At 39.3% G+C, this 21,637-nt stretch overlaps 1 protein-coding gene across 1 annotated transcript in view; it reads right to left on the bottom strand.

The window, feature by feature from the left end:
• LOC107887592 (probable alpha-mannosidase At5g13980) overlaps nt 1-19,875 on the bottom strand; it is a 36,530-nt gene extending 16,655 nt beyond the window's left edge. Inside the window, exons 1-10 of the mRNA XM_041108747.1 lie at nt 18,342-19,875; nt 18,145-18,228; nt 17,956-18,044; nt 17,669-17,843; nt 17,390-17,509; nt 17,205-17,288; nt 17,041-17,112; nt 16,656-16,769; nt 16,113-16,213; nt 15,924-16,017 (exon numbers count right to left, since the gene is read on the bottom strand). Coding sequence (XP_040964681.1) covers nt 15,924-16,017; nt 16,113-16,213; nt 16,656-16,769; nt 17,041-17,112; nt 17,205-17,288; nt 17,390-17,509; nt 17,669-17,843; nt 17,956-18,044; nt 18,145-18,228; nt 18,342-18,545 — 1,137 coding nt within the window. The 5' untranslated portion in view covers nt 18,546-19,875. The remainder of the gene's footprint in view (nt 1-15,923; nt 16,018-16,112; nt 16,214-16,655; nt 16,770-17,040; nt 17,113-17,204; nt 17,289-17,389; nt 17,510-17,668; nt 17,844-17,955; nt 18,045-18,144; nt 18,229-18,341) is intronic.
• Nucleotides 19,876-21,637: the final 1,762 nt, after the last annotated feature.

Genomic DNA, 21,637 nt, shown 5'->3' with positions numbered 1-21,637 from the left:
AAACGAAAAAGGACCAAACGTACCTGGTCGGCGGAAAGGACTAGGATCAAAACGAAATACCCACTGGCAAACCGTCGATACAAAGCTGAGCAGCGGTCAGACAAATGTAAAAAATGGAAAGGGCAAAAAAAAAAAATAATAAAAGGAATAGGACCAAAAAGTACGGCCTCAAAAAGGAAGGACTGAGACAAAACCCTGTCCAAACACGCGGATCCCAGGCGGTACGGTCGGGTCTCGGTCAGGACCCAAAACGACGCCGTTTTGGGGCGTCCCTGACCCTATCAAACAGTGCCGTTTGCATTTACTATAATATAAAAAAACTTAAAACCCATCAGTTTTAACCATTTTAAAACAGAGAGAGAGCCTCCCCTCTCACTTTCTCGGTCCCTTTTCGACCGGTCATCGGCCACCGTCAATGGCCGCCGCGCACGGTGGTCGGAGGCCCAAAATCGGACCTTTTCGGTCCCTTTTGAAGCCAATCGCCTCTAGACCATAGATCCATGGCGCATGTCGAGAAAGATGAGCCAGAATCGGAAACGAGGAGAGACCGCTCGTCTCCTCCTCCGCCGGCGACGACGAAGACGGGCTCCGACGCCGGCCTTCGAAACGAAATGGTCCTCTTCTTTCCTTTCTTTCATTTGTTTATAAGGGTAGTCAAACAAAAATAAATAAATAAAAAAATGTAGAATGCCGAATAGGAAAGAAGAAAAAAAAAATCAACCTTCAATCTTCTTCTCTTTATTGAGTTTTTTTTTTTACCCAAAATCGGAGCCTCCTCTGTTACATTTTTCTTTTTTTATTATATAGCCGATTACAAGCCTATTTCTATTATTTTGCCCTGTTTGTGTCTCTGTCTTGCGTGTCTGTCTCCTTGCAGGTGAGCAGTAGAGTAATGGAGCAAGTGGGTGGGGGACGGCGGCGCAGTGGAGGGCAGGTGGAGACGGTGCAGAGGATGGTGAGAAGGCCCTAGGTGCGGCGCACCTAGGGTTGCTGCTGTTTTTTTCTTTTTCTTTTCTGAACATGAGTTAGGGTAGTTGGGTGTATTGGTTTGGGCTGATTGGGCTAGTTGGGCTGTCTTGTAATGGGTCTTGGGTTTGGGCTGGTGAGTTCAGATTGGGCTTGTACAGCTGCCCCTCTTTGCTCGTTGTCGTGTAACGATAACAGAGCAAAGACTAAGAAAGCCAATTTCGCCCGGTCTCGTCGAGTCTCGACTTCTCTTGACGCTTCTCTTCTTCAAGTAGTTTCATTCCAATCCAATGTGTCGTGTTGCTTCAATCCACTCCACTGCAACTTCAGAGAGATATGTCTTGTAACTTCACTCAATTCTGTTGTAACTTCAGGGGGTAAGGTCCATCATTTGACCCCTCCACTGCGACTTCAGGGAGATCGGACTCATATCCTCACTTGGGCCACTGCAACTTCAGGGGGATAAGATAGTGTCTTCGATCTGCTCCGCTGTAATCTCAGGGAGATAAGATCTCTTATTTTAATCCGCTCCACTGTAACTTCAGGGAGATAGGATTACTATCCTTGATCTGCTCCGCTGTAACCCAGGGAGATAAGATCTGAAATTCTTTGGTCTGTTCCACTGTAATCTCAGGGAGATAAGACCTGATGTGATCTTCTCTACTGTAACTTCAGAGAGATAAGATCCTTTAATCCGCTCCATTGTAATCTCAAGGAGATAGGATTATATCCTTGATCTGCTCCGCTGTAATCTCAGGGAGATAAGATCTGAAATTCTTTGGTCTGTTCCACTGTAATCTCAGGGAGATAAGACCTGTATAATAACCTAATTATGCCTAATGATTAGGATGACATGATCAAAATGAAACAAATGCTCCTAACTAGACATATGTGAATGGTGTTTGCATGAATGCAGAATTTTATTTTTCGAGAATGATCTGCTTAGGTTATCACTACTCGAATTTATCAAGGTTTTGTGACTGATTGCTACATGCCTTCTTCTTGACTGATTTTTCTGAGAACATTTAGCCATACTGTCCCATTGTAAACCTCAAAGTTATATCCACTGGGACGCCAAGATTTGTGCCATCATTCTCTCACAGTAATCTAAGGGTAGAAATATGTGGCTTTTCCTTTGTCCTCTTTTATCACAATTCGGGGATGTAGGATCTGAGCCGTTCTGGTTTCCTACACCATTCTCAAGGTGTCGTACGAAAGTCTTATGAGCAAGTGAAGGCTCTTTTCTCCGAGGTAACCTCTTCCTATTGCCTGATGATCATTGCTTTCTTGTTCATTTAAGCTTTGTAATTAACACGACAGCTTGTCATTTTGTTCAATCAACGTTTAGACGACAAAATCTGAAAGGATAGTCTTTAATTTAGACTCTTCCTTCCTAGATTTCCAACTTTTAAAATTGGCGTGTTCTAAACATTAGTCATGTTTCAGGTCCCTATATTATTTAGAAATTTTCCAGAGTAATGTGCAAAACTTCTTTCCTGAAAGTTTTATTAGTTCGTTAATCATTACATGTTTGCAAAAAGATCATAACAATGGATAAGAATAAAGCTAGTTCTGATTATAACTCAAATAAAACATCAAAGATGGCGAAAGAAAGGTAACAAAGAAGTGGATTGAGAATGTACGTTTTCACAAAAGGAAAGGAAGAAAGAAAGAAAATAAAATGTATTTTCAAGAATACACCTAAGAACTAGGTGCCCCAGTTATCGCCGCTTGAGTTTCTCTGTACAAACTTTCCGAAGACCCTTCTAAGTTTGACATGTGTTCAGGAGATCTGCAATACTCTGTCAATGTTCCAAGATGTTGCATATCCTTTCTTATTGGTAAAGCAAGATCATCATATGCCCTGATCAAATTTGATCCGCTCAAGTCCTGATGTTCCAATCCTGCTCAATACTTGAGTCGCCCTTTTCGGGTTTTCGACTCAAGCCCTCTTTGGTCTCAAAGTGCCCTTTACGGGTTTTCACCTTAGCCTCTCCAAAGTTTTTTTTTTTTTTTTTTTTTTTAGGAAGCAAAGCGCCCTTTACGGGTTTTCACTTTGGTTCCCCTTTCTTTCATGTGAAGTATTTCTTGACGGAGTCTGCGTTTACCGGATTTGGTAAACTTTTGCCATCCATCTCACATAGGATCAAAGCTCCACCAGAAAAGGCTTTCTTTACAACATAAGGGCCTTCCCAATTCGGCATCCATTTTCCTCTAAAATCTTTTTGTATAGGAAGAATCTTTTTTAGTACCAAGTCCCCTTCACGAAATTCTCGGGGGCGAACCTTTTTATTATAGGCTCGCATCATTCGTTTCTGGTACATTTGCCCATGGCGAATAGCTCTTAGCCTCTTTTCTTCTATTAGGTTCAACTGATCGTACCGAGATTGGATCCAATCGGCTTCATCCAACTGTAGCTCAGATAACACCCGTAGAGAAGGGATTTCAACTTCAATGGGTAATACTGCCTCCATTCCATAAACCAGAGAAAAAGGCGTTGCCCCAGTAGAAGTTCTAACAGATGTTCGATAGGCAAGGAGAGCAAATGATAACTTCTCATGCCAATCCTTGTAGGTTTCAGTCATTTTCCCCACAATCCTTTTAATGTTTTTATTGGCCGCCTCCACTGCACCATTCATTTTGGGACGATACGGCGATGAGTTATGATGCTTAATTTTAAATTTGCTACAAACTTCAGCTATTGTGCTATTATTCAAGTTCATCGCATTGTCGGATATGATCCTCTCAGGCATCCCATATCGACAAATGATCTCCTTCTTCAAGAATTTGCTGACTACTGCTTTTGTGACATTTGCATATGAAGCAGCCTCCACCCACTTGGTAAAGTAATCAATTACTACGAAGATGAAGCGATGCCCATTAGAAGCCTTTGGTGATATTGGCCCAATAACATCCATACCCCACATGGAAAACGGCCAAGGAGAGGTCATGACGTGAAGAGGTGAAGGAGGCGCGTGTATTTTGTCTCCGTAAATTTGGCATTTGTGGCACTTCCTGGCATGATCAATGCAATCTCCTTCCATGGTGGGCCAATAGTACCCAAATCTCATGATCTGTCTGGCCATCGTGAAACCACTGGCGTGCGTCCCACAAATACCCTCATGGACTTCTTCCAAAATTTTCTTGGCTTCTACCGCATCTACACATCTTAACAGTACTTGATCCTTCCTTCTTTTATATAACACTTCTCCATCTAAGACATATTCAATGGCTATCTTTCTCAGAGTTCTTTTGTCATTCTCTGTCGCTTGATCAGGGTATTCCCGATTCTTCACATATTGTAAGATACTCCGATACCAAGGACAATCATCTTTTCCCTCCTCCTCAATATTGCAACAATTAGCCGGGGTCTCAGAGATACTCATCTGAACAGGCCTCATTGCCTCAAGTCTATTCACCTGAATCATCGAAGCTAGAGTAGCTAATGCATCAGCCATTTGGTTTTCCTCCCGTGGGAGGTAATAGAAGGTGATATCGTCAAACTCCTCAGCCAATTCAAGAACTAGTTTTCTATAACCGATTAGCTTAGGATCTCTAGTCTCCCACTCCCCTTTGAGTTGGTATATCACCAACGCTGAATCCCCGTATACTCTCAGTACTTTGATGTTCCGTTCAATGGCTGCACGAATGCCCATAATACATGCTTCATATTCTGCCATGTTATTTGTACAATCGAAGTCCAACTTGCTAGCAACAGGATAATGATCTCCACTTGGGGATACCAAAACTGCCCCAATTCCATTACCCGTAGCATTTGAGGCTCCATCAAAATTTAACTTCCATACGTGATCCATTTGAGGATTTTCTTCAGTATTCGCCACATACATCAAGTCCTCGTTTGGAAAATCGAAATTCAAAGATCATAGTCCTCCAAGGCTCTACTAGCTAGGAAATCGGCTATTGCACTTCCCTTTATGGCCTTTGACTGACATATACTATATCAAATTCTGAGAGCAAGATCTGCCATCTAGCCATTCTCCCGTTCAAAGCAGTCGATTCCATCATATATTTTAAAGGATCTAACTTTGAAATCAACCAAGTCGTGTGATACAACATATACTGCCTCAGTCTTCGGGTTGCCCAGATTAGAGCACAACACAACTTCTCAATTGATGAGTACCTCATTTCGCAATCGGTAAATTTCTTACTGAGATAGTATATTGCCTTTCTTTCTTTCCCGTCTCATCATGTTGGCCAATACGCACCCATGGAATTCTCCAACACTGTCAGATACAATATCAATGGCCTATCTGGACTTGGAGGTGATAAGACTGGAGTATTAGCCAAGTACTGCTTTATCTTATCGAAAGCCCTCTGACACTCTTCATCCCATTCGCCCGGATTATGTTTCTTTAAGAGCCGGAATACTGGATCACATTTCTCTGTCAGTTGTGAGATGAACCGAGCAATGTAATTCAGCCTCCCTAGGAAACCTCGAACCTCCTTCTGAGTGCGCGGGGGAGGTAAATCTCGTATTGCCTTTACTTTGTCTGGGTCAACCTCGATCCCTTTTTGCTAACTATGAAGCCTAATAACTTCCCTGATCTGGCTCCAAATGTGCATTTGGCCGGGTTAAGCTTAAGCTGAAATTTCTTTAATCTCAAAAATAACCTTTTCAAGACCTGAACATGCTCTTCTTCCGTTCTAGACTTCGCGATCATATCGTCAACATAGACTTCGATCTCCTTGTGCATCATGTCGTGAAACAAAGTCACCATAGCTCTTTGATACGTTGCTCCCGCATTCTTCAATCCGAAGGGCATTACCTTGTAACAGAATGTTCCCCATAAGGTAATGAATGTGGTTTTTCTCATGTCTCCAGGGTGCATCTTTATTTGATTGTATCCAGAGAAACCGTCCATGAAAGAAAACAATGAATAGCCCGCCGTGTTATCTACCAAAGTATCAATGTGAGGCAGTGGAAAGTTGTCCTTTGGACTAGCCTTGTTCAAATCCCTATAATCCACACACATTCGTACCTTTCCATCCTTTTTGGGAACAGGGACGATGTTGGCTACCCAATCCGAATACTTGACCTCTTGTAAGAATCCAGCGTCGAATTGTCTTTTGACTTCTTCTCTTATTTTCAACACAATGTCAGGTCTCATTCTCCTGAGCTTCTGTTGAACGGGTTTACAATCCTCTTTTATGGGCAGACGATGCACCACAATGTTAGTACTTAGCCCAGGCATATCTTGGTACGACCACGCGAAAACATCCTTGAACTCTCGAAGCAAATTAATGAGGTCTTGTCTTGTCTTTGCGGTGATTTCAGTTCCAATTTTCACCTCCTTTCCATCCTCTAGGCTCACTATTTCTAACGATTCCCTATGAGGTAGGATATGCTTATCCTCTTGTTCCATCATTCTTAACAAGTCCGGAGATGCATCATAATCTTTATCATTTTCAAAGTCGCGGGATCCTCTGAACACACCTCTTGCTCAAAAATAGGCTCCGTGTTTGAGGCAGCGTCACTCATGTCATTGATATCTGAAGACCTATGAAGGCATATCAAAGAATATACCAAGAATATAAATTTATGAATATGTTTGTGCAACAGAATTACAAATGAAAGAATTATTTGTAAGACAATCAACCAAATGGAAAATATAAAAAGAAGAAAAATGACTGATCAAGATGAACGTTGACACGTATTTCATTAAAATAATGATATTTAGGCCCAATGCCTATTTCACAAAAAATTTCATATTGTTTCTAAGCAAACAACAGGAATGTTTTGAGCATTACTCTGAATAAGCCCTAAAGACTACAGGGATTTCTTCAGCAGTCCAATTGTTTAGCTCGCTTCCAGGCTCATAAGGGCAGATCTCCAACAAAGCCCTCCTTTCCGTTCTTCTATGGCGTTGGTATAAACATTTTCCAACATTCCTCCCATGCCGCTACCGGACACTCCACATTCAGAATGAATAAATCCTCCCGACACAAAAGATGAGATATGTGGGGAAAGGTTAAAGGCTCACACTTAGCTTCATGTCCATTCAAACGCGCCCTTCTTCTCTCTTGTCTCTTCTCTATTTCTTTCTTCTTCTGCTTCATGTCTGGCTTGTACCCTAAACCAAATCTATCAAACTTTTCCTTCGGCATTGGTGCCTCAATCCTTCCCTGAAGATATTTTCCCAATCCTTTCCCGGGTAAGGCTCCTCTTCCTACCATCAATCGCAATCCCATCTCAGTGGTCCTGGATATTTTCGGTACTGGAATTCTATTTCCCTCCGCAATAAACATCGCGTTCACAAATTCTAACGACCGAAAGAACATTCTAGTGCCTCATCGTTGATGTCCACATAAGGTGCATCGCTTGTCATCATTGCGATAATATCCTCCTCTGCATCTATTGTTACCAACCGATCCTCCGATACCAACTTCACCTTCTGATGTAATGATGAAGGTACTGCCCCTGCTGAGTGTATCCACGGTCTCCCCAATAGACAGTTGTAGGAGGGTTTAATATCCATTACCAAGAAATCCACCTCATAATTGACTGGGCCAATCCTTAATGGTACCTCAATTCTCCCCATAACCTCCTTTTTTGTTCCATCAAATGCCTTACTATGCTCTGGCATGCTTTCATGTGCGAACTGTCTATTGGAATCGACTAAGAGTGGACAAAGGCAATACATTTAGTGCGATCCATTATCAACCAAGGCCCCCGGGAGTGTGTACCCTTTGCATCGGACAGTAACATGTAGGGCTTTAGTAGAACCTCTTCCTCCGGATGGTATTTCATCATCACTGAAGAAGATAAAATTGTCAGCACCAATATTGTTGATCAGCCGATCCAGCTTGTTTACCGAAATATCGTCAGCCACATATGTTTCGTTTAGCACTTTAATAGTGCATTCCGATGTACTTCGAGTTTAAGAGTAAAGCTAATACAGAAATGCGGGCTGGCTGTTTGTGCAGTTGCTCCACAACACTGTATTCACTGTGTTTCAAAAACTTCAGAAACTCCTTTGCCTCCTCTTCTTTTATTGGTTCATTTACCAATGGTTCAACTTCTACTGCTTTCCCTTTCCTCTGTTCTTTCTTCCAATTCTCTTCCCTGGACGACTCTGCTTGAGCGTCATATCTTTTTCCCTTGCGCGTGTAAAAACTGTTTCCTGATTTCTTTCTGCTTCTTTTCCCAAAACGGTCACATTACACCCGTAATTCCACGGCACCATTTTGTTATCCCTATAAGAGAAATTTGATGGTTTCTGGATTACAATTTTCGGTGTTACCTGGGCCCTAACCTCATTACCCTTAGGGCGTGAGATAATGACCACAGGATGATTTGGAGCCTTTGTTCCCAACTCTGTCGCGCATATGCTCCTCATTTCTTTCGCATCTTCGTAAAACCTCATCTCTTTGTTATCCATCATGCTTTGAACCAAAGCCTTAAATCCTTCACATTCTTGGATTTCGTGCCCTGTTTTATGGTGAAATTCACAATAATTTCCCATCTCATGCCCTTCCTCAGAATCTGAAATAACCAAACCTCTTTTCGCCATTTCTTTCCAGACCCGTTTCAATGGAGTTTTTACTTCAGCAATGTCAGTCTTGACTTCTTCTCCCGTACCTTCGCTAACCATATTCACCCCCTTATCTGCGTGATTAGGTAACGGATTCTTTGCGTTAGGTGAGTCGTCAAGTTTGACAACACCTAAATTGATGAGTCCTTCTACTACCTTCTTGAAGGCAGTACAATTTTCTATCGAGTGCCCAGAAATTCCCGCATGATAATCACATTGCGCGTTCGTATCATACCATTTTGGATACGGGGGTTGTAGAGGACTCAAGTAACGAGGAGCAACAACATGTGCATCGAATAAAGTTTGATACAACTCCTTGTATGACATCGGGATTGGCGTGAATTGGGGCTTTTCAGTAGTTTGCCTAGCTCCTGACTCTTGTCTTGATGATCCCTGTTGATTAGCAACCACTTTCTTTGGTTGATTCACAGTAATTGACCTACCATAAGCATTCACATTATTCACTTCATTTTCTCTTTTCCTCGGGGGTGCCCTCCTATTATTTTCTCCTCCATCTATTTTTCCACTTTTAATGGCATGCTCAATCATTTCACCATTCATGATTATATCCGAGAAATTTTTTGAAGCGCTTCCCAACATGTGAGTGATGAACGGGGCTTTCAAAGTGTTAATAAAAAGCGTCGTCATCTCCTTTTCCAAAAGCGGTGGTTGCACTTGAACTGCCACCTCTCGCCACCTCTGCGCATATTGTCTGAAGCTTTCGTTCGATTTCTTCTCTAGATTTTGCAGAGTTATCCTGTCAGGCATCATTTCTGAGACATGATTGTACTGTCTCAGGAAAGCCTGTGCTAAATCCCTCCAAGTAGCAATTTTGGCTCGGCTCAGCTGATTGTACCACTTTGACGCTGCTCCCGTAAGACTTTCCTGAAAGCAATGTATTAATAATTGATCATTATTAATATGCCCCGTCATTCTTCTACAAAACATAGTAATATGGGATCCTGGGCAACTAGTCCCGTTGTATTTTTCAAATTCCGGCATCTTAAATTTGTAAGGGAGCACCAAGTCAGGAACCAAGCTCAGATCCTTTGCATCTATTCCATAGTTTTCAATGCTTTCTATTGCCCTAAACTTCTCTTCTATCCATTTCCATTTCTCCTCAAATTGTTTTGGAAATTCCTCCTTCGCCTTGTCCTTTTCAACCATCTCGTCAAGATCTGGGACAGCAATATTATTCGGGCTATCACTGGGATTAAAGCCCGCTCCGGGTTGAAAATTCATTGGGATTGGAGCATCGCCTTGGAACTGCTGGGGCCTAACCGACACAGAGGGTCTCCGCGGATGCAGCTCAGTCTGTACTTGCGCATGAGGAGGCGTGAAACCTGGAGGATAAAGTGGTTCACCATTGTTTTCTTCTTCACTAACAATCACAGGACCTTTACCCTTATCTACTCCCTTCAATAATTGCGTCATCTTAGCCACCAGATCATTTTGGGACTCCTCCATCTTTTGCACCATGTCACGCTGAATCTTTTCTATTTGCTCTTTCATTTGCGCCTGCAACTGGTCCTGCATTTCTCTTTGAAGTCGCTCTAGCTTCTCCAACCTTTGGTCCATAATTTTTGTCTTAGCTCGGGTACCGTAACTTTGTTGGTTTTCCAGGTTAACTGAAATGATTTTATTCGATTAGGTTCTTTTAATGGTCATTAATGCTATGATGTGATGCAATGCATGAAAAGAATGCAAAGAAAAAGAGGCACTGATTCTCATTCAACTTCATTAGAAAACTTTACTAGATAAAGAGTTTCTTTACATAAAATAGACTACATATATGGCTTTGCCCTTACACTCAAAGCCTTAACCTTTCTAAGAAGCCAAGCTAACTCTCGGCCCCTGTCGGACTCTAACTCATACTTCAAACTTAATAGATCAGCCTGAACCGCTAGAGTTTGCAGATGATCAGCTACCTCGCCACTTGAGTCACCGCCTCTCCCATAATATAATCTCTTTCTCCAATCTGCTCTTGAGACCGACGGAATTGTTTTTGCCACTGCTCATTATTTTCTTCCAGAAGCTCTATCCGGATTTCACTATTTTGCAATGCTTTCTCTAGCCCTTCTATTTGTCCTTTTAATTTTTCAATTTTGTCTAAGCTCGCCCTTAATTCAACCGTAGCATTACGATTACGGTACTGGTGAAGCGATCTTTCTAGTTCAGTTATCTGGACCTTCAACTCCGTATTCTCGTCTTGGCAATCTAGTAGACTTTTCCCAAGGCGACCTCTCGAGCCCGAGTATCCTGGAATTTCTTTTCCCATTGATTAGCTTTCGTCTTTTCCTCCTGAATTTCTTGTCGCCATTGTTCTGGCGTTTTACCCAAGCCAGCAGTTCTTACCGACCTACGCAACTTCTTGTAATCTGTCTTCAGGCTGTCCAAATCTTCTTCTGCTTTGTTCTTTCCTTTTCTCAATTTATCGGCCTCTAACCTTTGAATGTCCACATCCAGTCCTAACTGCATTTTTTCTTCCTCTAGTTGTTCTATCTTCTTCCCCAATTCTAAACTCCTTTTTTCGAATTCTTGTTTGATGATTTCTATCTCAGAAGGCAAAACTTGTAAGTGTTCCTCTAAAGATCGAGCAGTTTCTGAATTTGACGCCGGGATGTTGTCGTTGATCCTTTGATCACGCCACTGACCATACTCGGGGGTAATTGTCGGACCCACGGCTAAGATCTTCATTCGACGAGTCTGGTTCCAGGCACTAGATATTTCTCGAACCTTCTTCTTGTAATTGTCTTCCCTATAGGAAAAATCACTATAAGCCAACCCCCGCGTTGCTGGTATGAATTGTCGTGATCTATATTGTCTTGATACGAGTAGAGGAGCATATCCGATAGCTCCCCATATTCCGAGCAGCGGAACCCAGTCAAAATCTCCACATCGGTACAATATCTCATCAGGAATTAACCAAGGACCCTCCATTCAATATCTTCATCATGGAGATTCTGGAGTATCTCTATCCATTTTTCTTCTGAAATATCATCCCGTCTTGGCGTGGCCACCAATTCTCCTAGAGGGGAGTAGCTATCGGAGAATACCCGATAAGAGACCTTTTCGACCTTCCAGAAGTGGCTATGGAACCATGCCAATAAGAGCTGCGCGCATCCAATAAACCTTCCCTCCCCTACTTTTCGACACGCATTCAGGGATCTAAAAGTTTCAGCGAGTATTGCCGGAACCGGTGTCACCCCTTTACTAAGCCGATCAAACAAATCAGATACGGCCTCGTCTATGTGTCCTAAAGCTTTGGGGAAAACCACTAGTCCATAGATACCCAAAGCGAAGACATCACCCTTTTCTTTAAGTCCGGATGTACAAGCACCAAATCTCGCAAACTTTTCCAAGGAACACATTTACTGTCGCCCTTCTGTTGGATCCGGGCAGCGACCCACTGCTCGCTCATCCCAGTGATGTTCATTAATTTCTTTAACAACGGAGGGACACATGCAGCTCTAGAATAAGCCTTGTCGACTTGAATCTTTGGGCACCGAAGCAAGGTCGTATACTCTTCCACAGTAGGCGTCAAATCTACCTTCCCAAAAGTGAAACAACTGTAGGCAGGATTCCAAAACTGAGCAAGGGCTCGGAATAAATACTTGTCCACTTTGACACTAAGCAGATAAGGTAGGTCACCGTAGTTACAATAGAACAGCTGCTTGGCCTCGACATCCCATTGATCCCAGACTTCTTTCATTTCTCGAAGGTCATTCTGGATTACACTGATACGGGTAAAATCCCACAATTCTGACACGTACCCTTCGGTAAGACTATCGCCTTTCTCCCGTTGTGTCGTTTCAGCCCATATTCGCACAGCCGCATTATCCTCTACTTTATCAACAAACCCCTTTTCCATGATAAGCTTTCTACCAAGAAACTGAACGCGAATCGACACCTCTTTTAGAATGAAGATGTCATGCAATCACAAACAAGGTAAATTAGCATTAAACACAGAATAAGATTTAAAATAAGCGACAATAAATACAACATTCATTTAGGTAAGCACTAAAAATTTGGAGTAGCTCTACTTAGGTCAGCTCCTATGGCTCATTACATGAGGTTTGGCTCTAAAGTAGGGTACCTGAACCAGCAGATTCCTCGATCCTCACCCATTATAGGCTCATACGGACCAAGTTCGATTCAGGGGGATACATTTCCCTATGGCCATGCGGAGATGAAAATCTCACGAAGACATAGGTACGGATGTATCCCGGAAGCGATTCACTATCCCATGCGGAGGTGAAAACCTCACGAAGGTGTAGTTCCTCACTCCCACTTAAAAGGGTGTGACCAACGGTCATGTAATGCAATGCAAAAAAAATATAAAAATTTAAAATACAAAACCTGATGAAAACTATAACTCAAAACAAATGAAATGCAATGAGAGGATCGTAAATTTAAACCAAAATTTTAACTTTCGACAAAAAGACAAAAAATAATCAACTCGTGGCTTGACTCTCTTATTCTATGGTGTCCCCAGCGGAGTCGCCAAGCTGTTAGTACCATTTTTGAATGAAAACGGGGTCGACTTGGATTTTGAAAAAAGAATGAAAACGGGAGTCGCCACCAATCTTTTTTGATGAGGTGTGATCGGGTCACCTCGAAAAGTGGTTGTTTTTAATAAACAATTTAATCTTTATTAAAACAACGATTTTGGTCTGCGAAATTCAGAAAAACGGGTTCGGGAGTCGGTTACGCACGAGGAAGGGTTAGCACCCTCGATACGCCCAAAATTGGTACCTGGTTGATTACTTAATGTCTTGGTGTCGAAAATTAAAAACTCGAAAAGAATTTAAAAATACGATCCTTGTATTGAAACGTTGAAAATTTTCAGGAAAAAGGGAATATTTCACATTATTCGAGAAAGAGAATCATATCCAGTAAGTTAGGACACCATGTCTCAAATTCCTGATACGCGGATGAAAAATGCTTATTTAAAAGATATTTTATTATCTTGGTTTTAGAAATAAATCAGGCCCAGTAAGTTAGGGCACGATCTTTTCTTAATTCCCAAGATCGTTTAAAACTTGAGTTTGAAAAGATTCGTGTATTTAGATTTATTATGAAAATCGAAACCCAGTAAGTTAGAGTACGATCCTTTCGAATCTAAACACGAAATATTTTTTAAAACAAATTTTGTTATACCGAATAAAATATAACACGAAAATCGTAGTAAAATGTGAAAGCAAATTACATTGTTGTCATACGTGGTAAAATCATAATACACATAAAAAATAAAAATAGTACGAGCAATAGCAACGATATAAAAATAAATAAAAATCATACCTACAATCATATGAAATAACAATATATATAAACAAATAAATTAAAACGTTCCTTCAAAATAATAACGAAAATGAAATAAATAAGTAACAAATACAATTAAATATAAAAAGATATATATATATATATAGGCATAAACTAAAATATGTAAGTATATAAATTAGCAAAATGTATAAAGTATTTTAATATATAAAAGAAACGATAAATATGTATATATAAAAATATGTACATATATATGGGTGTATATAACTATGGAATATGAAAATAATAAAATACATATGAAAGTAAGTACATATATATGTGTTGAAAAATAAGAGAAAGTATGTATATACAAATTAAAGTTTAAAAATAATGAAAATATACGTATGTATACGAATAAATACGTTAATTTTAGTACATGTTAAAATATATTGAAAATGTATATATATATATTTATGTAAATAAGATATACAAAAATATATATGTACGTACATATAAAAATATATATATACTTATGAAATAAAAAGGATATGTATGTATATAAATTAATAGCAACATGTGTGTATATACGGATTTATAAAAAAGGGGTATATTTTAAACTATAAAGATTATGTATAAATATGTATATATTTAGGAAAATGAAAATATATAAATGTATAGATATATACATAAGTTGAAAAATATATAAACTATATAAGTATATATGTTATAAAAACAATGTATGTATATCACAAAAATATATGCATGTATATGTATATGTGCCGAAAATCTAAATAAAATAAACATAAACAAATAAGTAATAATAATAATAATAATAAAAAATAAACAAAATAATAAAGTGGCTAAAAAAGGGGCTAAATCGAAATAAAAAAGAAAATACTGGGCGAATTTGGAATGACAAAGGACGAAAAAGGACCAAAACGTGACTCGCGCAAAAGGATGGAGGATCAAAACGGAAAATATTCCCACGTGGTCCAAACGACGTCGTTCTAACAAAGCCTGAGCAGACGGTCGATGGACCAAATCGTAAGAAAGATGGAAATTTAGGGCAAAATTAAAACAAATAATAAAAGGGAATAGGACCCAATTGTACGGCCTCAAAAAGCGGAAGGACTGAGGATGCAAATAACCCCTCTGGTCCAAAAACACGCGGATCCCAGGCGGTACGGGTCGGGTCTCGGGTCAGGAGCCCAAAACGACGCCGTTTTGGGGCTGTCCTGACCCTATCAAAACGGTGCCGTTTTGCATTTACTATAAATATAAAAAAAACTTAAAACCCATCAGTTTTAACCATTTTAAAACAGAGAGAGAGCCTCCTCCTCTCACTTTCTCGGTCCCTTTTCGACCGGTCATCGGGCCACCGTCCAATGGCCGCCGCGCACGGTGGTCGGAGGCCCAAAATCGGACCTTTTCGGTCCCTTTTTGAAGCCAATCGCCTCTAGACCATAGATCCATGGCGGCATGTCGAGAAAGATGAGCCCAGAATCGGAAAACGAGGAGAGACCGCTCGTCTCCTCCTCCGCCGGCGACGACGAAGACGGGCTCCGACGCCGGCCTTCGAAACGAAATGGTCCTCTTCTTTTCCTTTCTTTCATTTGTTTATAAGGGTAGTCAAACAAAAATAAATAAATAAAAAAATGTAGAATGCCCGAATAGGAAAGAAGAAAAAAAAAAAATCAACCTTCAATCTTCTTCTCTTTATTGAGTTTTTTTTTTACCCAAAATCGGAGCCTCCTCTGTTACATTTTTCTTTTTTTATTTATATAGCCGATTACAATGCCTATTTCTATTATTTTGCCCTGTTTGTGTCTCTGTCTTGCGTGTCTGTTCCTTTCCTTGCAGGTGGAGCAGGTAGACGTTAATGGAGCAAGTGGGTGAGGGGACGCGCGGCGCGGCAGTGGCAGAGGGCAGGTGGCTGAGACGGTGCAGAGGAGTTGATGAGAAGGCCCTAGGTGCGGCGCACCTAGGGTTGCTGCTGTTTTTTTCTTTTTCTTTTCTGAACATGAGTTAGGGTAGTTGGGTGTATTGGGTTTGGGCTGATTGGGTTAGGCTAGTTGGGCTGTCTTGTAATGGGTCTTGGGTTTGGGCTGGTGAGTTCAGATTGGGCTTGTACAATATACATCTTACCAAATAGTAGCCACTCATTGTCCTAACATAACCTTTGAGTGCAGGCCGGCTTGTAAAATATCCAGTCCAGTAGGCATTTATACGGTCTGCATATCTGATAATAGCATGCATCAGTTCTGAATGTTGGCTACATAACCAAAGCAAAACCTCATACATAGACAAGTTTTTAAATTCAGAAATTAAACTCACGGAAAGTAGTCATCAGTCTTCAGTGGCCAAGCTTCATTTGTAGCATATTTTGCATCAGTATATATCGATGGGGTAGAATATAGGGCATTCACACGTCCATCCTAAAAGCATTACAATCAGCAGCGTATTAGTAAGGAACAAAGAAAAAGCACTGACATATCGATGTTAAACTGAGGCTTATTCCCATAAGATAAGCAGAACCAAAACCATGCACGTAAGGCATGGGAATTCATGATTCTATCTGATGAAACAAGAAATGACAAGTCAGATCGATCCTTGTTAATCGGATTATTCTTTTTTCTGGGAGTTGAGGTCTGAGGGTGTCAATCCAGACAAAACAGCATTCATAGTTCTCAGTTTCAGTTACAAGGAAGTTTATCTAGTGTATTTTCATGTTGGTGTATGCGAAATCATGTGTATTCGTGTAAACTGCGGCATAACTAGTCAATTTAAATGGCTGCAAGAAAGCCAAGTCGACAGGGCAGAAAAAGCTGGAGACAACAAGCATAAACAAGCATAGGAAAGGTCTTGGAGAACGCTAACTTGATTAACATAATGAATGAACTTGTCCATTTGCCGGAACCATGTGTGTGCATATTGATACTTGAAATCTGTTCCCATAGTCCACATCACATGATTTGTTCGAGTTATATTAGCCTGACAATGACAAGAAACTTTAGGTAAAGTGTCGACCTTTTCTAATACAAGTAAAGGCAGCAGCGCTGAAAAGAAATTGCAGAAGTCCATCATAATTAAGATCTTGCTTCTAAAATATCAATAACTTTGCATCTTCATAAACCGAGACTGGTAATAACAGATATTTCAGAGGGGAGGACATCCAAATGATGCTGAATCTGCAGCAAAAGTCATAAAGGCATGCCATGCCAGTGTGATTCGAATAGATATGAACTCATATGAGGCATCTTACCTGAGACAATGCTGCTGCTACAAACTCATTCACACGCTGGGGAACATTGTAGTCAAACAGCTCCATGTTATCCTTCAAAGTGAAAGACAATAACATAAAATCTCATTTTGTGCAAACATATGAAGCAAAGAGCTCATGAGTAATGTATATAGCAAAGAACTTACCTGGACAATAGGTGAATCATCATTAACTTCATAGTAGAAATTACTTGGAGGCTCATAATTCTCAGGGAATGCACCAGCAAATATCTAAAGAGAAGTAAATGAATCACTTAAGAGAACTTAAGAAGATAGAACATAACCATCTCGCTGATCCTCAACACCTGAACCTAATTTCACCATCTACCCACCTGTGATGATGAGCCAAGACTCTTGGATCCCCGCCAAACAACTTCAAGGCTCTTCTCATCTTTCCTTTTAGCTCTGTCTTGGTAATCAATTCGTGCGAAGAAAAGGGAATCAAATCCAACCTTAGCAGTAAACAAAAGCTTACTTAGCAGATTGTTGGATACAGGATGGAGGGAAAGCTTACATCAACTAACAAAATATTGTGTAGCTTAGATGGACCTAAATAGTTTCAATCGGAAAGTGCTTAACAGTCTGAGTGACCACAAGATCAAAAGCCGTACCTCTGCGCTCAACAAGTAAGCTTGCACTGCAGAATGTCCAAAGGGATCAATTTGCCAACCAATCCTTGGGGTGATATTAAATTCTCGTTTGATAAATCGATGGCCGAGAGTTGTTTGATCGATCATGTCGATGTAATGTGGGGCAGCTTCATCATGCATACACATGCCTCCATTTCTGCAAGTCAAATCATCAAATGCCCCACAAAACTTCAATGGCATGATCCCACAATTTCCCCCATAAGTCAAAAAAAAAAATTCAAGCAAATTTGAGTTTATTGATCCTTTACATTAACTCTAGTTGACCAGAGTTGATAAGCCGCTTTACTGTCTCTTGAACTGTCTCACTCTGATCTCTCCACCATCTCTGGAAAAATGCCTGTAATATCAAACAAAAACCAAATAATTTCCATCATTTTCAATTTCCATATACAATTCATATAGGGTTTCGAGAAATTTAAGAAACAAAAAGTAGTTGCCTGTTCAACGTAAATGAACTTCCTGTTCTTGTCAGCTAATAATGCCGGCACAATAGAATCCAAGACATTCTGGACACAAGCGCCCTGCAAAGATTATCAATCAAAAAGGAAAAGGAAAATCAAAAGTTGCTCAAGAAATCCCAAAAAGAAAATCTAAAAAAATAAAAAATAAAAACTGGGGAAATATGAAAAAAGACCTGAATGGAATTATTGGAGCCGACATAGTACTGATCAACAGTTTTCAACCAACCAACATCATCATGCGTATGAGCAACCAAATGAACATTGAGTTTCCCGGGAACTATCTTCGACGTAGTATTGTAAATAATGTACTTAGGTTCAACGCACCAAATGCTCATCAACGTGACCAAAATCAAAATCCACGCCCCATGAACAGCCATGGTTATCCTGGACGATAAACTCAGCTCAGAGAGCAAAGAAAAGTGAAAAGTCTGTGCTCTATAAATGAAAACGAAGCTGCATTTAACGATCAAGCGAGGATTTCAAAGAACAATGGTGTCAACCGATCAGTTCTTTGTTGTTTAACTATTTGTTTAGTAGTGAAAGGTGAGTGAATACATCAAGACAGGTCGCTTTCAATAGTATATAAAATATTACGAAATTACAGTAATTTAAAGAAACTTTTCTTGAATGAGACAAAGAACTGTCCTTGAAGTGTTTGTTTGAGCTTATCTTATACTCTCGACTCGAACTTTAACAATGAATCGGCGATGCTTTGTTTTTTTCGTAAGTAACAAACACGCCCTTAAATCAATATGGAACCCACAGAAATCAAGGGGAATCAGCTCGTATCCTCCAAAGATAAAAAGAAAATCCAGCAAAATCCTCATCCACTGCCTTTTCATTAGACACGTAGACGAACCTCCCCCTCACCGGCCGGACCAAGAAATCGAGGAAAGCAGGGGACAACAAATGTAAAACATAAACAGTTCAGTTCTTCTCACATTTACATTCCCTTCTTCTCCAACTTCAGATTCCCTCTAAAATTCGCCAACAAACACTGAACGATGCCTTTCAAATCCACCGCTGCCTCTGCCTACCGGCATTTCCTCCATCATTGATCTACTAGGGGAGGTTAAGAAGATGGCGGCGACAAAGTTTAAGAATTCCGGTTTCAAGAGCTTGATATTAGGCTAGTGCAATCGTAGACCGTCGAAAAGTGATGAAAATATTGACTGATGATGGTGCACAACTGAAAAAATGTGCACTGTTTTGAGTGTTGAACCGGCTGTCTCGCGATTCCCTTGGCGAAATAAGGGGCGGTTGTTTCCGCTGCCTTGGTGGCTGAGGCTTAGAAGCAGAGCAGTTAGATATTCCTCTTTTATTAACTGTCATAGTCGTTTTTCTTCTATTTAAAATCCACATGGGTTCTTTAATGATCGTCCCATCTTCATCCACTGAAGTTAACTGCAGCTAAGTTGGTCTATTACCAACATGTTTAACTGAGAAACATGGAATGTGGAAAGGATCTTCGAGTCCAGAGGCAGCTATAGTTGATAGTTCAACTTACCCACTTGCCAATCACTTGATATGGTTCAAAGTATTTAGCAGCTAACTTTAAGCATCTACGGCGCACCATAGAAGATTGTCTAGAAGGCGGTGTATATACCCGTTTTAGGTTATTAACATTTGTCATTAATGGAGGCAGAAATCTTTTGGCTGGGGATGGAAATTTATCATGTTGAAATTAATTTATATATTTTTATTTTAATAGTTTATATTTTTATAATTTTTAAAGAATTAAATTAAATTTTTATTATTTTTGAGAAGTTTAAGTATAATTTTGTTATTATTAATTTAAATTTTAATTATACGTAGCTTAAATAAAAAAAATCATTCATAGTGACAAGAGTTCCTGCAAAAAAATTTCTCCATGTTGGAAGTATTTAAAGTTAAGCTCAAAAATATAGATAAAATAATATTTGTAGAGCATAGTTTGAAAGTTCACATAAGCATATTATTAAAAAGTTTACTTCTTAACCATCTCTGGAGTACAAGTATTTCCTTCATCTTTATTGATTAAATTACGCACTTGCATTCTCTGTATCAAAATAAGTTACATAAATATAACTTCCACAAAATTATTATTATACAAATTAATTTTTTTTCCCATTACTTACTGCTTGCAACAGGATCACAATTTCTTTCACTTTCATTGCCCATCGTCCATAATATCTTATTGTGAATTAACTCACTCTCTCCCACTTTTATAAAATATGTTACTTTTTTAAATTCCTTTAATCAAATTTTCACAAATTACTTTAATCAAAATTTTTTTAAATGAATTAATTTTTTTACAAAAGTTTTTGAGTACTCAAAGTCCTTTAAAATATTTCTAAGTTTAATGTATCGAGACACCTGTGCTTCGAATATAAAATTATTCAAGGGAAACATTGTCTCAAAATAATTGAGGTCTTGTCTTGAGAAAGACCAACATCAAAGTTAAAGGCGTGCTTCAGGGGAGCATTATCTCAAGACAAAAACCTATTTATCTCGAGACAAGAAAACATCAAAGCTATGAGTTGTTTTAGGGAAGCCCTGTCTCAAGGCAATCATGTAATTGTCTCAAGACATATCCCCAAATGTCTCGAGACATATCTGTTGTGTCTCAAGATGATATGCTCCAAAGATCATATTTTGTTGTGTCTTGAGACATACATTAAATGCACAAAATAAATACTCTTAATGGTTAGAAACTCCCTCGAGTGGCTCCAAATGTCCAAAAATCAATGAAAAGGTATAAATATGATTAAAGGACACTCACATGAAGACAAGAAATAAACTTACAGAGATCAAGAGCAAAAATCAAATAGTATCGATTTGTTATTCTTATTTTCACTTGTACGCACTTGTGGGTTCATTTGTAATCCATTCTTTCAAGTGTTGTCTTATAGTGACAATTCATTCTTAATCATATTTCTCATTTTTGTGAGGGTTTTCTTAAGGTTTTAGGTAGAAAACCTTAAGGGGAAATGACTCTATCTTGCCTATTGAAAAGATAGTGATTGTAAATGTTAAACATTGTTATTGAAAGGTTCAAATTAATAAATTTGGGAAATACTTAGTTGTGGTAAGCTAAGGTAACGAAGTTAAGCAATTGAGGCTGAATCACCATACTATCATATTTTTCTTTAAATTTTTAAAAGGTTAAATTCTGCTTTTAGTCCCTATACTTTGTAAAAGCTATGGATTTAGTCCCTATATTTTAATTCGATTAAGTTTAGTCCCTATACTTTTCGAATTCGTCAATTTTAGTCCTAGTATTTTTTAAAAATTTGAATTTTAGTCCCCAAATAATAGCTATTAAATTTGTTTGTTTAAATTGATCAATTATTAGTCTTGTTGTAATACTCTGAAAATTTTTACAGTAAGATATTATCCTTGATATAGTAAAATAAGGAAATAAAGTGACAAAAAGGGAAATTTTGAGTTATGTCAATATTGAGAAGTATATTATGATATATTAATTCAA

The sequence above is a fragment of the Gossypium hirsutum genome, chromosome A03 (genome assembly GCF_007990345.1).
Source record: "Gossypium hirsutum isolate 1008001.06 chromosome A03, Gossypium_hirsutum_v2.1, whole genome shotgun sequence".
NCBI lineage: Eukaryota > Viridiplantae > Streptophyta > Magnoliopsida > Malvales > Malvaceae > Gossypium > Gossypium hirsutum.
The sequence above is the reverse complement of the archived record's forward strand: the minus strand, read 5'-3'. Positions and strand labels throughout refer to the sequence as shown.